General features: G+C 42.3%; 1 protein-coding gene across 1 annotated transcript; it reads right to left on the reverse strand.

The window, feature by feature from the left end:
• Window positions 1-11: 11 nt before the first annotated feature.
• On the reverse strand, window positions 12-6,037 carry LOC123112066 (5'-nucleotidase domain-containing protein DDB_G0275467). Its single transcript, XM_044532986.1, has 13 exons — window positions 5,778-6,037; window positions 5,514-5,666; window positions 5,297-5,433; window positions 5,061-5,210; window positions 4,666-4,767; window positions 4,025-4,189; window positions 3,720-3,830; window positions 3,222-3,319; window positions 2,762-2,885; window positions 2,278-2,367; window positions 2,133-2,177; window positions 568-888; window positions 12-400 (listed from the first exon to the last, which is right to left on the reverse strand). Exons 1-13 carry the CDS (start codon window positions 5,995-5,997, stop codon window positions 371-373), a joined length of 1,746 nt encoding a protein of 581 aa, XP_044388921.1. The 5' UTR covers window positions 5,998-6,037; the 3' UTR covers window positions 12-370.
• Between the last annotated feature and the right edge of the window lie 8,957 nt (window positions 6,038-14,994).

The raw sequence follows: 14,994 nt of genomic DNA on the forward strand, positions 1-14,994 counted from the left end.
ACAACAGCAGATTTAATAAAATGAATATGCCAACATTTTTATTGACAACCATTACAGATGGTTGTTACGTTGCCTGGATGTATTTAGAAGACACATATAGTTGAAACAAGCTGGAGCAGCCACTGAGAGTAAAGCTCGTCATACAGCGATATTATACAAAAGAATCGCCTACTCACTTGGAGACTGATTCTTACGTCAATCAAGAATAGGCGCATCTTGATTTGCTCCCTGGCCTATTCAGTTGGATCCAAACTGTGTTGGTTTCTTCATAACCTAGCCGAATGCAGTGACAGTATGGACTCCCATGGCCACAAACAAAAACCACTGTGTAGTGCACTACCATGGCTATCCACAAGAAATGGACAGTGAACTATGAGGTGCTGAACAAACTCGCTGGCACCTAGAACAGGAAATGTTCAAGAAATCATTCTAAGATCAGCAGCATCTCAATTCATCAGTATATCAAAACAAATGAAATGTAACTGCCCAAATGAAGCTAGTTATCTAAACATATATCAAAATAAACTGAACAGGTGAATACCACATAAGTGAGCGAATTTGAGCTACCTTTGCATTATGTGGCATGATCTTTATGTCGTGAGGTGGATGAAGCCATGATTCAGGGGCATATGACAAGAAGTTCTCGAGCTTGCTGGTGTAGATATCTGCATATTGATGAATGTGATAGGCAAATGATGATTCCTTTCCTGTGTCTGTAAGGAATGTTGCACCAAAAGAACTATTAAACAGATCTCGCATGCCAGATCGACATTGACGCCTTTCTGCATTCAACTCATCAAGCAATGTTCTGTAAACTTGGCCTTTCTCGGTGCTAACCACAGTTGCATGAACCTTTCCAAGTAGATCATGTATTATACCTAATTTTGCCTGCAGTGTAGGATAAATTTCAGGTAATTTGACAAAGCACCAATATGAATTGGATAGAATAACATGGACTACGAAATTGTATATTTAATACTAGAACAAATTAGCATACTAATGAATAAAAATAGTACTGCCATCTTTCTGATGGACCAATTTGTGGGGTGACACTGCAACTGTGCCAAATGAAACTTCAGGCAGCTATTATAACTTCCAGAAATAGCTACAGCCTAAGAAAGCCACCTAAACATTTACCTTATTAAAAACCTCCTAAACATAATTCCATAAGTTGATACAGTCAACCCTATTAGTTTTACTGATAGATATTTATTAGTTGTCTTCATAGTTCTGATGCCAGATTCAAAATACTTGGTGTAAATTTGGAAGGGAACAGCACACTAGAATGTGTAGGATCATACTAGAATGTAGGATCATACTAGGATCTAATTGGTAACTGCTAATCTATATGAAATAGACACTTGCATATACCTACTATTTTGCAGACCAGATAACAAAGTTATTGAGATATGATATTTACCATCTTATCTAGATACTATGTGTAAAGAGATGATAATTAGGATCTGTATTACTTCAGATTTTTTTATCCAAATGGCTTAAAGTTTTCCTTTATTTAATCCAGCCAGGAATCGTACTGACTATTCGCCCTTCAAAATATATTTTTCTTGAGGAATTGGCAGCTGCGCTGCCCATATATTAAGCAGGAGAAAAACAAACGGAACCAGTTCAGTACAGAGCTCGACAAAGATTGCAACAGGTCATGGGTGAACAAGTACCGCATGCCTGGAGAATGGAAAAGAGCAAACTATTATACAGCTGTGATGTATCTTTGTTTTTGGGGCAATTACCGCATTGGGAAGGGCCAGGTGGTGTAGGAAAGGCTGAAGAGGAGAGATCTTAGGAGAAAGATGACACTATGGACTGGCTGACTAGGTAGGGATCTTCATGCCTAATGCCAACGATTACAATAGCCCTTGATAGACAGAGGGCTCTCCTAATTATAGACAGGTCAGTCTATTAATAAATATCCTAAAATATGAAGCTAGTGAGATAAGATACCAGCTAATAGGAAAAGTTGATGAACAAGTTGCTGTTGCCGCTAGCTCGAGCAGCTCAGGCTGCTTTCCATGGTGCATAACCCCTAATGGGCTAGACTAACATGCACGTGACAGTAGCAATGCTGTTGAAAGAGAAACTCGGTTACATATTCTACAGGCATATTATATACAGACCTGTTGGAACCGGTAGCTGTCACCATTCTGGATTCCTATTTCATCCTGAAGTCAAGCCGTAAAACCTTAATATGTTAGATTGCTGGAAAAAAGATAGTGCTGCTTATACGTCACGGACTACTGGCATATGCAATCTTGCACCTACCTCAAGTTCACGAATAACGGCAGCTGTTCGCCAACCAGCTTTGGAAGGCCCTCTCAAGTCGCTGAAAAGATGATCACCAAAGTATATCACCTAACACATGTTCAAAAAAAGACCTGAGATGATATACTCAGTGTCATATGTGGAGACCGTCCACAAGTCAGTATTGAGTAAACATGTGTTAGTGTGAATGGGATCAGTTTATCAATGGTGGCCTCTGCAATAACTTCACAATATGATAAGGTTATGGCATTACCTAATTAGATTAAGCATGAAACATAGTAAAAAGACTAAAAATGTAACAGATGAACCTAAATCGTGTGACAGCTTCCACTATGCAGTACGCAAATCACCATTTAAATGTGCAAATGTATGAAAAATATTGTGTTGATTTAACATGAAAAAAATGTCACTCTAGACAGAAAAGTTTAAGCTGGGTGAACATATATAGAGGAAACTGATACTTCTTCAGATTCGAAACACCAACCTCTGGGCCTCTCCACTTTGTAATCTGCAGAAAGGATTTTAAACATCCATGGTAATAGACTTCATTTGGCAGAAACTTGTCAACTGCAGTAAATGCTAAGGTGTCCTTTTCAGTGTCATACACCCTATAGATAGCCAGGAAACTTAATTAGGAATTCAGAACAGGAGTGGAATGATTGTGCAGAACATGTAACAACTTGCATCAATATGCAGCCTACTAAGACCTACTCACTCTGTTCCTAAATACAAGTCTTTTTAGAGATTCTACTATGAGATTCTACTATGGACTACATACGGAGTAAAATGAGTGAATCTACACTCTAAAATATGTCTATATACATCTGTATGTAGTTCACATTGAAATCTCTAAAAAGACTTATATTTAGAAACGGAAGGAGAAGTACTTTGCTAAGGATAAAATGAATATTTTTCTTTAGTAGTGTAGAAATGTTCCACAGGACCTGAATGGGTGGTCTGAATTATAGAAACTTGGTTTATTTGCCTGCGCAATCACAACGTCAAAAAGCTCCCTCCAGGAATTCCCATCAAAATGCTGGTCCTGCTCAACCAACCAATGGACAGGTAAAGTTGATAATATGCGAATGGAGAAGAATGGCCAGAGAAACAAATCACATGTGATACCCTTCATATTTGGAACAACCGTCTCATGAGGAAAATTACGAGAATGGCAGAACAAAATATACTACAACTACGATGTAGTAGTAAATCAAGCTATTAAAGAAATATGGAAACAAATGAAGAATTTGCATGCAGAAAATTGGCTTGACAGTTTCACAATCACAACTATGCTTCAATGGGTCAAGGCAGCATAAAAATCTCTTCTACTGAACAGAAATATTGGATATCAAATTCTCAACTTCAACTAGAATTATTTTTCCTTTAATGGTAAACTATGCATGGAGAAAGCACAAAAAAACATATTTAAATATAGAAAGGACCTCTAGTAAATAACTCATCCCTCCATCCACAAAGTAGAAAGGTGAGTTGGTAAGAAGAAACAGCTTTTTCCCCTTCTCTCGTAGGGTCTTTAAGAAACGAAACACCTGGCTCTGCAAGTCACAAGACAAAATGAGGCAATGGTTTTAAAGTTGCATGATAAAAAAAACATGAACACATAAAAGAATGTCATAAGACGAGAAACAGTATCAGGTTAAAGCGTTAGTGAACAAGACTTTAGCTAAAAAGAAGGGGGGGGGGGGGGGGTCAGTATTCAAACGCCATAACCAGATGCAGTACCGCTTACATTTTTTAACAGAAATTTCTGAGGCTCTGAAAGAACTTTTCTGTGAACTAAACCACTTCTGTGGACATGCTGAATCGCTTGGTTTACATCCTCATATACATAAGGAGCATCAAACTCCAGCTTGGCATCTACGAAGTGCTGAACAATATCTGCAATGAGGCATGCCTGAAATGAGCGTGTTTTTATTGTCAGAAACAGTTATTAAGCTGTGCATAGTATATGAAGCTATAACTGAGTGCAGGATAACTCTCAGTGTTTTATAAACGACCTAGGGCAGATCACTGTGGAATATATCTCTGCAAGGGAGGTGAGCACTCAGAATGACATGCACAATTTTCCCAACGAGAATTATCAGACACATCCAAAAATGTGTATGAATATCCTACAGATAAAACATCCATCATCTATACATCAAGCATTAACTACATGGGAGATATTGTGTGTGCGCACTACTTAGTCCAGATATGTGCACTGACCAGTGATGGTGCTTTGCTAGTTGAAAAGTATATCATGTGTGCACGCTACTTAACTCAAGCTATGTGTAACAACTACTGATAGTGCTTTACTACTTCAAAAAAAATGATATAAAAAGAAGTGAACAAAATGAATATGAGAGCAGGCTTGGATCAATTCAAAATTACCTCGCTAAAACAGAAAACATCCATCAGCCCAACAAGCTGACGAGCTTGATCTCTTCCGATATGTCTTGTGCCGTAGAGTTCTTTTATCTCAGTTGAACTTAGCTGGTCAACAAACACCCAGGTAAGATTTTCCAACACCAGGACGAACATATATCACCAACAGACAATGTTCATTTGTCTGCATTTAACTTCAAAATCAGTAAAATGAATAGTGGTGGAGAATCCTATTCTTAATGTTCTAGCAGCACCATTAAAGGTCCACTAGACCCAATGTCCAAGCTTGAATTCAACAGTCAAACCAGCGCAAGGCAACCAATCACATATGGAATGGTCACATTAGTGAGAACCTACATTTTACATGTGAATACTCATAGAAAGTTTAGTGAACTCCTAACCTTTCGTCTTCCAAAGAAGCAGCCATCGGGTTCAATAGAACCGAAGAAATCAAGCTTCAGAAGGCACCCTTTTAGTTTGTCATAGTAAAGGCCCCTGACAGGAAAGCTACTGTCGTAGTCGTACTGCAAGCAGCTCTCTGGATACTTCAACTGCAGAGAATCACCACCCACATACCCCCAATTCAGCAATCAAGTAATGCAACAAAAGGACCATAAAGAACCAGGAACAGCCAAACCTCATTGACCAGGTGCTTCTTGGCGAGATCATAGATCAAGCACTGCAGGTGGTCGGAGTAGTGCGACAGCGTGTAATCGTAGTCGAAGCCATAGACTTGCAGGTCGTCCAGTTTGACGTTCTTGTTCACATAAATGCCTGGAACCCCGCGAACCCAGCCAGCAAAATCAGTAACCATTTCAAGGCACACGGTGGTCGGGAGGAGCGAACGCCCAGACCTTGCGGGTTCATCTTGGGCATGTCCTTGATGGCGTCCGGGATGCTGAGGTAGTTGCGCTTGGCGTCCTCGAACTCGCGGCGGATGCGCTCGATCTCGTCCTCGCCGGCGCCCGACCCCAACGTCGAGGAGAGCGTGCTCAGGCCTCGGAGACCTGGAACAAGAAGAAGAGAACACCCGGTCACCGGGTTGTAAGGCCCCATCCTGCGGAGCGGCATTACGTCGAACGGGCTGAAGGCAAGAGCGCGGTGACGGGCAGGCTAACCTCGCCGGCACCGCGGCACCGTCCCGGAAAGCGCCGAAAAGAGGCGGCATGAGGCGAGGAGGCGGAGACGCGCGGCCGGCGCCATCTCGGTCGGTCGGCCGGTCGATCGACGGCGAGGGGAGAGGAGGGGAGGAGACAGCGAGCCAATAAGGCGGGCGGGAGAAGGCTGGTTTTCCTGGGGGCGGTGAAAAGTGACGCGGTGCGGTGCCGCCACTGACATGCGGGACCAGGTGCACGGAGCGAGTTGGCTCGTGTCGGCCACGTGGGCACGGGGCTTTTCTCGGTGCTGTGCAAAGCCCGAACCGCCCCACACTTTCCGACGCCAAAGGCCCGTGACCGTGAAAGCTAAAAGAACGGAAAGTAGCCACTACTCGGGTGTACTACACCAGAAAATTAAAAAACGTGGGCATGTGGACACTTTGAGCATTGTTTTTGTTTTTTTAGCGAGAGCTCCTCGAATGTTGGCTGAAATTTTGCAATATGCTCGAACATTTGATATAGTTTGATGCACTCAAAAATACGACTAAAATGATCTCTGGAGATAGCACCCACTGCTCCAAACATATCACCTCACCCGACTCTTGCGTCCACGTTGAACTTGAAGAAACTCGACGGTGATGCTGACCAATGTGATGGCCGGCCCGCAGTTGCATTCGAAATAACTCTATTGGGTGTAATCACTTGCAACTCTCACAAGTATGGTGTAATTAAACCATGGTTTGCAAAAGGACTCTGAAATATACCTTCATGTATTGTTTTTCTCGAGCACTCCAGAGCGCCCGAAGTATGACAAAATCTTCTATTTGCATAACTTCATGCATGGTAAACATCTCCTCGCAGTATCCTCTTGTACTAAACTTAGTTGATCGATGACGGGTTCCGAAGAAAGAGGCTAGGTGATGCGCGACAGGGGCAGCTAAGGAGGGCGTGCCTCCAAGTATCGTGCGCTGCACACAAGCTGCATGTTGTATGTAGTTGCCATATTTCTACCCTACAAAACCTCTCCGGAGGGTATAGAATGTCGTGGCGAACGCTAGATAAAAACTCGAAGTTTCGCCGGGACTTTAATCTTTCATATAGAACTCCTCTCCTTGGCTTCTCCCTTAGTATGGGGCTAACCCTTCTAGCCAGTTCTCTTTGCATATGTAATATGGGAGGTCTTCCTATGAGGTAGGGGCAAGCCCACTCTACACCCTAACTAAGCTTTACCACTTTAGCTCAACATCGCCTTTAAGCGCGGGCCAAACTCGGTCTGTTCCTCTTGATCCTGAAAAGCTAGCACACTTCTCTATAGCTATTTTAGTTGTACTTTGTAGTCTTTGAGTGAAATGCACTCATGCATAAGAGCAACTCTAGCAGACGCCATATGGCTCAGATCGACATAATAAATGCCAATATGAAGATTTTACATCAAAATGGTACTCTAGCATAATTGTCATATGGCTCTTGTTCGGCATAATTTATGGAGCTTGCTCCATGAACAACCTCGTAGCCTTCATTTTTGAAGGTTGGGGAGGTCCAATATGGAGATAGCTCCATACCCGATCGGCAGAGCGGGGGAGGGGTTCAGCTTCTTCCTCCCACGCGCCACGTCGGGTTTCGAAGTTGACGAGGCACGTACACACACCACCACGTTAAATAATCAACGGTGAATGGTGACGGGATGGCTATCGAGCCACCCATTGATGGTGTTCACCCCCCCCCCCCTCGAATTCCCAAGGCGATTGTTCAACCCCCTCCAAGAAATGTGTGACCTTTCGTGCCTCCTTTGCCACTTTTATAAAAACTTCCCTCTGATACCATTTTAATTTCTCCTCGATGGCACGTGATTGAAGACGGGCATGGCATAGCAGGGGAGCGGGCCAAGGTGATGGTACGGGGGCGAGTGTAGGTATTGACTTGATGTGTCCAATCATGCAACACCAAGGCCGAAACTCATCGTTTGTCATGAGCATGTCCTTCACCCACTTTTCGGGCACCATCACCTTTTAACAAAGCTCATTTTATTCGACAAAGGGTGGATTTATTCACTCAAAATAAAAGCATCAACTTGATAAAATAACGAGTACATACCCGACCTCTGCATAGTTAAGATGCACACAACCAACACCAACGCACACACATATAAAAAATTATGTTAGGAAAGGAAAGTCGTACAAGACCAAAATGCCTATTCGAGGAAAAAATAGAGGTGCTCAAAACAATGATCCACAAACTATAACAACGACCATATCCACACCAACTATCTCTTGACACTACAAGGACAACAAGAAAGGTTCTTCAACAACAAAAACTGAAGGAAATATGCCCTAGAGGCAATAATAAAGTTGTTATTTTATATTTCCTTATTCATGTTAAATGTTTATTATTCATGCTAAATGTTTATTATTCATGCTAGAATTGTATTGATCGGAAACCTAAATACATGTGTGACTACATAGACAAACACTATGTCCCTAATGAGCCTCTACTTGACTAACTCATTGATCAAAGATGGTTAAGGTTTCCTAACTATGGACATGAGTTTTCATTTGATAACGGGATCACATCACTAGGAGAATTATGTGATGGACAAGACCCACCCGTTAGCTTAGCATATTGACCGTTCAGTTTTATTACTATTGCTTTCTTCATGTCAAATACACATTCCTTCGACTATGAGATTATGCAACTCCCGATACCAAAGGAATGCCTTATGTGCTATTAAACTTCACAACGTGACTGGGTGATTATAAAGATGCTCTACAGGTATTTCCGAAGGTGTTTGTTGGGTTGGCATAGATCGAGATTAGGATTTGTCACTCCGAGTTTCGAAGAGGTATCTCTGGTCCCTCTCGGTAATACACATCATAAGAAGCCTTGCAAGCAAAGTGACTAATGAGTTAGTTGCAGGATGATGTATTATGGAACGAGTAAAGAGACTTGCCGGTAACGAGATTGAACTAGGTATGAAGATACCAACGATTGGATCTCGGAAAAGTAACATACCGGTAGACAAAGGGATTAACATGTGTTGTCATAACGGTTCGGCCGATAAAGATCTTTGTAGAATATGTAGGAACCAATATGAGCATCAAGATTCCGCTATTGGTTATTGACCGGAGAGGTGTCTCGGTCATGTCTACATAGTTCTCGAACCCGTAGGGTCCGCACGCTTAACGTTCGATGACGATTTAGTATTATATGAGTTATGTAATTTGGTGACCGAATGTTGTTCGGAGTCCCAGATAAGATCACGGACATGACGAGGATTCTCGAAATGGTTGAGAGGTAAAGATTGATATATATAGGACGATAAGTATTCGGACACCAGAAGTGTTTCGGAGTGTATCGGGTATATATCGGAGTACCGTAGGGGTTACCGGAACCCCCAGGGAGAATATATGGGCCATGAGAGGGAGCACACCAGCCCACAAGGGGTGGCGCGCCCCCCTATGGCAGGAGGCCGAGTGAGAAGGAAAAGAAGGGGTTCGCCTCCCCCCTTCCTTCTCTCTTCCCTCTTCCCTTTTCTTCAAGATGAAATAAGGCACGGGCGCCACTTGGGGAAACCCCTAGTAGGATTCGAATCCTACTTGGGGCGCCCCCTGGCTGCTCCCTCCTCCCCCACCTATATATATGTGGGAGGGGGAGCCTAGAACACACAACATCAATTGTTAGCTGTGTGCGGTGCCCCCCTCCACCGTCTAATCCCACGGCCATATCTTCGTAGTGCTTAGGCGAAGCCCTGCACGGATCACTTCACCATCATCGTCAACACGTTGTCGTGCTGACAGAACTCATCTACTACCTCGACGTCTTGCTGGATCAAAAAGGCGAGGGACATCATGCTACCTCTTGAGCACTACATTGGTTTTCCCTTGAAGAGGAAAGGGTGATGCAACAAAGTAGCGTAAGTATTTCCCTCAGTTTTTGAGAACCAAGGTATCAATCTAGTAGGAGGCTACACGCAAGTCCCTCGTACCTACACAAACAAACAAGAACCTTGCAACCAACACGATAAAGGGGTTGTCAATCCCTTCACGGTCACTTGCAAAAATGATATCTGATAGAGATAATACTGAGATAAATATTTTTGGTATTTTTATGATATAGATTGGAAAGTAAAGATTGCAAAATAAAGTAGATCAGAAACTTATATGATGGAAAATAGACCCGGGCGGCATAGGTTTCACTAGTGGCTTCTCTCAAGATAGCATAAGTATTACGGTGGGTGAACAAATTACTGTCGAGCAATTGATAGAAAACTGCATAGTTATGAGAATATCTAGGCATGATCATGTATATAGGCATCACGTCCGCGACAAGTAGATCAAAACGATTCTGCATCTACTACTATTACTCCACACATCGACAGCTATCCAGCATGCATCTAGATTATAAAGTTCATAAGAACAAAGTAATGCATTAGGCAAGATGACATGATATAGAGGGATAAACTCAAGCAATATGATATAAACCCCATCTTTTTATCCTCGATGGCAACAATACAATACGTGCCTTGCTGCCCCTGCTGTCACTGGGAAAGGACACCGCAAGATTGAACCCAAAGCTAAGCACTTCTCTCATTGCAAGAAAGATCAATCTAGTAGGCCAAACCAAACTGATAATTCGAAGAGACTTGCAAAGATAACCAATCATACATAAAAGAATTCAGAGGAGATTCAAATATTTGTCATAGATAAACTTGATCATAAACCCACAATTCATCGGATCTCGACAAACACACCGCAAAAAGAGTTACATCGAATAGATCTCCAAGAAGATCGAGGAGAACATTGTATTGAGATTCAAAGAGAGAGAAGAAGTCATCTAGCTAATAACTATGGACCCGAAGGTCTGTGGTAAACTAATCACACTTCATCAGAGAGGCTTTGGCGTTGATGTAGAAGCCCTCCGTGATCGATTCCCCCTCCGGTGGAGCATCGGAAAAGGCTCCAAGATGGGATCTCATGAGAACAGAAGGTTGCGGCAGTGGAAATATGGTTTCGTGGTGCTCCTAGATGTTTTCAGGGTATGCAAGTATATATAGGCGAAGGAAGTCGGTCAGGGGAACCACAAGGGGCCCATGAGGTTGGGGGGCGCGCCCACCCCCCTAGGGCGCGCCTCCCTGCCTCGTGGCTTTCTCGTTTGCTTCTTGACGTCCACTCCAAGTCTCCTGGATTGCGTTTGTTCCAAAAATAACTCTCCCGAAGGTTTCATTCCGTTTGGACTCCGTTTGATATTCCTTTTCTGCGAAACACTGAAATAGGCAAAAAAACAACAATTTGGGTTGGGCCTCCGGTTAATAGGTTAGTCCAAAAAATGATATAAAAGTGTATTGTAAAGCCCATAAACATCGAAAACAGGTAATATAATAACATGGAACAATCAAACATTATAGATACGTTGGAGACGTATCAAGCATCCCCAAGCTTAATTCCTGCTCGTCCTCGAGTAGGTAAATGATAAAAACAGAATTTTTGGTGTGGAATGCTACCTAGCATATTTCTCAATGTAACTTTATTTATTGTGGCATGAATGTTCAGATCTAAATGATTCAAAATAAAAGTTCATATTGACATAAAAATAGTGATACTTCAAGCATACTAACAAGTAATCATGTCTTATCAAAATAACATAGCCAAAGAAAGCTTATCCCTACAAAATCATATAGTTAGGCCATGCTTCATTTTTGTCACACAAAATACTCCCATCACGCACAACCCCGGTTTCAGCCAAGCAACTGGTTCATAATTTTTAACGCGCTTCAGCTTTTTTAAGTGTCACGTAATACATGAGCATAAGCCATGGATATAGTACTATGGGTGGAATAGAATATGATGATGGAGGTTGTGTGGATAAGACAAAAAAGAGAAAGTCTCACATCGACACAGCTAATCAACGGGCTATGGAGATGCCCATCAATTGATGTCAACATGAGGAGTAGGGATTGCCATGCAACGGATGCACTAGAGCTATAAATGTATGAAAGCTCAACAAAAAAAACTAAGTGGGTGTGCATCCAACTTGCTTGCTCACGAAGACCTAGGGCATTTTGAGGAAGCCATCACTGGAATATACAATCCAAGTTTTATTATGAAAAATTCTCACTAGTATATGAAAGTGACAACATAGGAGACTCTCTATCATGAAGATCATGGTGCTACTTTGAATCACAAGTGTGGAAAAAGGATAGTAACATTGTCCCTTCTCTCTTTTTCTCTCATTTTTTTCATTTTGGTGGGCTTCTTTGGACTCTCTTTTTTATTTGGGCTTCTTTGGCCTCTTTTTTTTCATAAAGTCCGAAGTCTCATCCCGACTTGTGGGGGAATCATAGTCTCCCTCATCCTTTCCTCACTTGGGGCAATGCTCTAATAATGAAGATCATCACACTTTTATTGATTTACAACTCAATACTTAGAACAAAATATGACTCTATGTGAATGCTTCCGGTGGTGTACCGGGATATGCGATGAATCAAGAGCGACATGTATGAAAGAATTATAAAGGTGGCTTTGCCACAAATACAATGTCAACTACATGATCATGCAAAAGCAATATGACAATGATAGAGCGTGTCATGATAAACGGAACGGTGGAAAGTTACATGGCAATATATCTCAGAATGGCTATGGAAATGCCATAATAGGTAGGTATGGTGGCTGTTTTGAGGAAGATATAAGGAGGTTTATGTGTGATAGAGCGTATCATATCACGGGGTTTGGATGCACCGGCGAAGTTTGCACCAACTCTCAAGGTGAGAAAGGGCAATGCATGGTACCGTAGAGGCTAGCAATGATGGAAGGGTAAGAGTGCGTATAATCCATGGACTCACATTAGTCATAAAGAACTCATATACTTATTGCAAAAGTTTATTAGCCCTCGAAGCAAAGTACTACTATGCATGCTCCTAGGGGAAGGGTTGGTAGGAGTTAACCATCGTGCGATCCCGACCTCCACACATTAAGAATAGTATAACTAAGTGAGCTATGACTCTCCATAGCGATTTGGACCTCGCAGCCATCGGATCGCTATATTGTACGATGTAGATCGTCCCTAGGTCCTTCAAGCGCTTTTCGCACCGTCTCGTGGGCCGATGCTCCGTAGAATGAGCTCCCGTTCCTATCCGTAATCGGGCCGTGAAACGCCTAGGCCCAGGTTGTGCTCAGGTTTCTGTCTCAAAGAAGAAGAAAAAACTTTGCCTAGGTTTGTGTTGCCAGCGTTATCCCTTGGATTACTGCTTCCTTCGCATGCGATGCGCCGCTGCCGTCCTCCATCCCGTCGGTGAGCTCCTGCTGCGCATCGGCTTCCGCGTCTATGCCCTTCACTCGCCATGTCCTCTTCCTCTTCAGACCCCTTACTGTTTTCTCTCTTCTCCTTCGATCTTTTGTCTCACGAGACCTCGCTCGCGAACCCTAGCAGCAGCTCCTCCTATCTGTACAATTGCATCAACAGGCTGTAGTCTCCCCCCCCCCCTCGTCACTGCAAACGGAGGGCTTGGGTGGAGGAGAATGGTGGAGGCGGGAAGGTGGCGATGGCTATCATGGAAGAAGAGGTGCGAGTGGTCATGGTCAGGGCCACTTCGATGGCCGACGGCGGTTGCCCTTCCGTTGTCCGCCTTCCCTTGTAGCTCAATCATGGAGTCGATCTCCAAAGCGATGGATGCCATCGAGTAAGCATTCTCTGCACCACAGCCACACCATCTTCCCTTCTGACCGTATTGGTCTCAAGGCGATGACCATAATACTTGTCCAGCAGCAGGCCATGGCCGAATTGCTCATCTCTGTCATGGGTTTCCTCCCGTTTGCATAGCTTCATGAATTTTGTGGAGTCCAAGAACAAGCCTGATTCAAGTTGTGATATAATCCCTCTCAATTCCAGAGCAATACCCTGAAAAATCAGGGTTTACTTGTGATTCTGAATTTTGGAAGAGAAGTGCTACCCCATGCCACCGTTCCAATCAAAAGCTGGTAAATCCTACTTTTGTTTCTCCTCATGCTTCAAATTATTAGTTGATTGTAAAATTTAATACATAAGGTTCATTTGTACAAACATTTCTTTTGGACCCAAAGGCCATGTTTGGTTTGAGATATAATTGTCTCTATTCTCATATAGCAATTTGTGTACCTAGCTGATTTTAACTAAATGTAAGTGTTAGGAAGGATTTACATCAGTCCATGATGTTTTGATCGATTGCTATTTCCTCCACTAAATTACAGGATTGTCCCATGACACTAACAAATGCGCTCTGAATGATGCATTCTCTCAGCATTGCCATCTTACCAAAGCTACTAATATATCTGTTTTAATCCTATTTGGTGGTTTATGTTTATTAGAGATTGTGCTCTGACTAATGGATGTGTCATTCAACGGAAGTAATATGCATGCCATCATGTGAGTACGAAAACGGAGTTTCTTCAAGTTCTCTTTAGAAAATGAAGCAGCAATAACATTTGAGAAGATGAACGATGCACGTTTGATAGGAACACGCTGCAGCAAAAACTTTAGTTGAAGCATGATGGCTGGCATGTAACAATGTCTTCTTACCTCTGCCTCGAATATCTTTACCAGAGCAGGATACAAATCTGTATGTGTAGATTCACTTAAAATTAGAGACTATATATACTGAAGTTAAAATATTAAACCCAACATTCTTATGTCATTTGTGTACTTCCCACGGTAGCTCATAATTTTCACCCATCATCGATCTTTTAAATGGTTTCCTTATCTGTCTATCTCACTGGTTTGCAAAGGATTTGTAAAATCTATAAGTGTAGATATTTGATGATTGTTTGGACCGGCCTCTTCTCTAGGGGTATTCAATATATTTTTTGCCTTGGTATTGAAAATATATTGTAGGCCATGCTACAAATTGAGGAGCTAAATTCAAATCTTTATTGATAATTATACATTTCTTTTCCTCATAAAATATTTATATTGTGTTAAGATAGCGGGCACGGCAATGCACGCCTTGATGTTCTAGTAAGGAAGGCAATCAAAAGAGCACCCCATGCTACAAATTTGTTACACAACTTTTACCATACGTGCATGCTATGGGACATGCCAACTTCAACACAAGTATTTCTCAATTTCATAATTACCCAACTAGCATGACTCTAACATTACTACCTCTATATCTCAAAAAAATTATTAAGCATCAAATTGCTCATAGTGTTCAATGCACTCTATATGATAGTTTTTATTATACCCAACTTGGATGCCCATCATATTAGGACAA

The sequence above is a fragment of the Triticum aestivum genome, chromosome 5B (assembly GCF_018294505.1).
Source record: "Triticum aestivum cultivar Chinese Spring chromosome 5B, IWGSC CS RefSeq v2.1, whole genome shotgun sequence".
Classification (NCBI taxonomy): domain Eukaryota; kingdom Viridiplantae; phylum Streptophyta; class Magnoliopsida; order Poales; family Poaceae; genus Triticum; species Triticum aestivum.

Bases quoted from the DNA above. Each gene is read 5' to 3' on its own strand.
- LOC123112066 (XM_044532986.1), bottom strand. From the start codon at position 5,997: ATGTCAGTGGCGGCACCGCACCGCGTCACTTTTCACCGCCCCCAGGAA. The intron at 5,211-5,296 runs GTTTGGCTGTTC...GATTCTCTGCAG, and splicing joins AGAAGCACCTGGTCAATGAG to TTGAAGTATCCAGAGAGCTG. The intron at 2,368-2,761 runs GTTGGTGTTTCG...AACATGTGTTAG, and splicing joins CAAAGTGGAGAGGCCCAGAG to GTGATATACTTTGGTGATCA.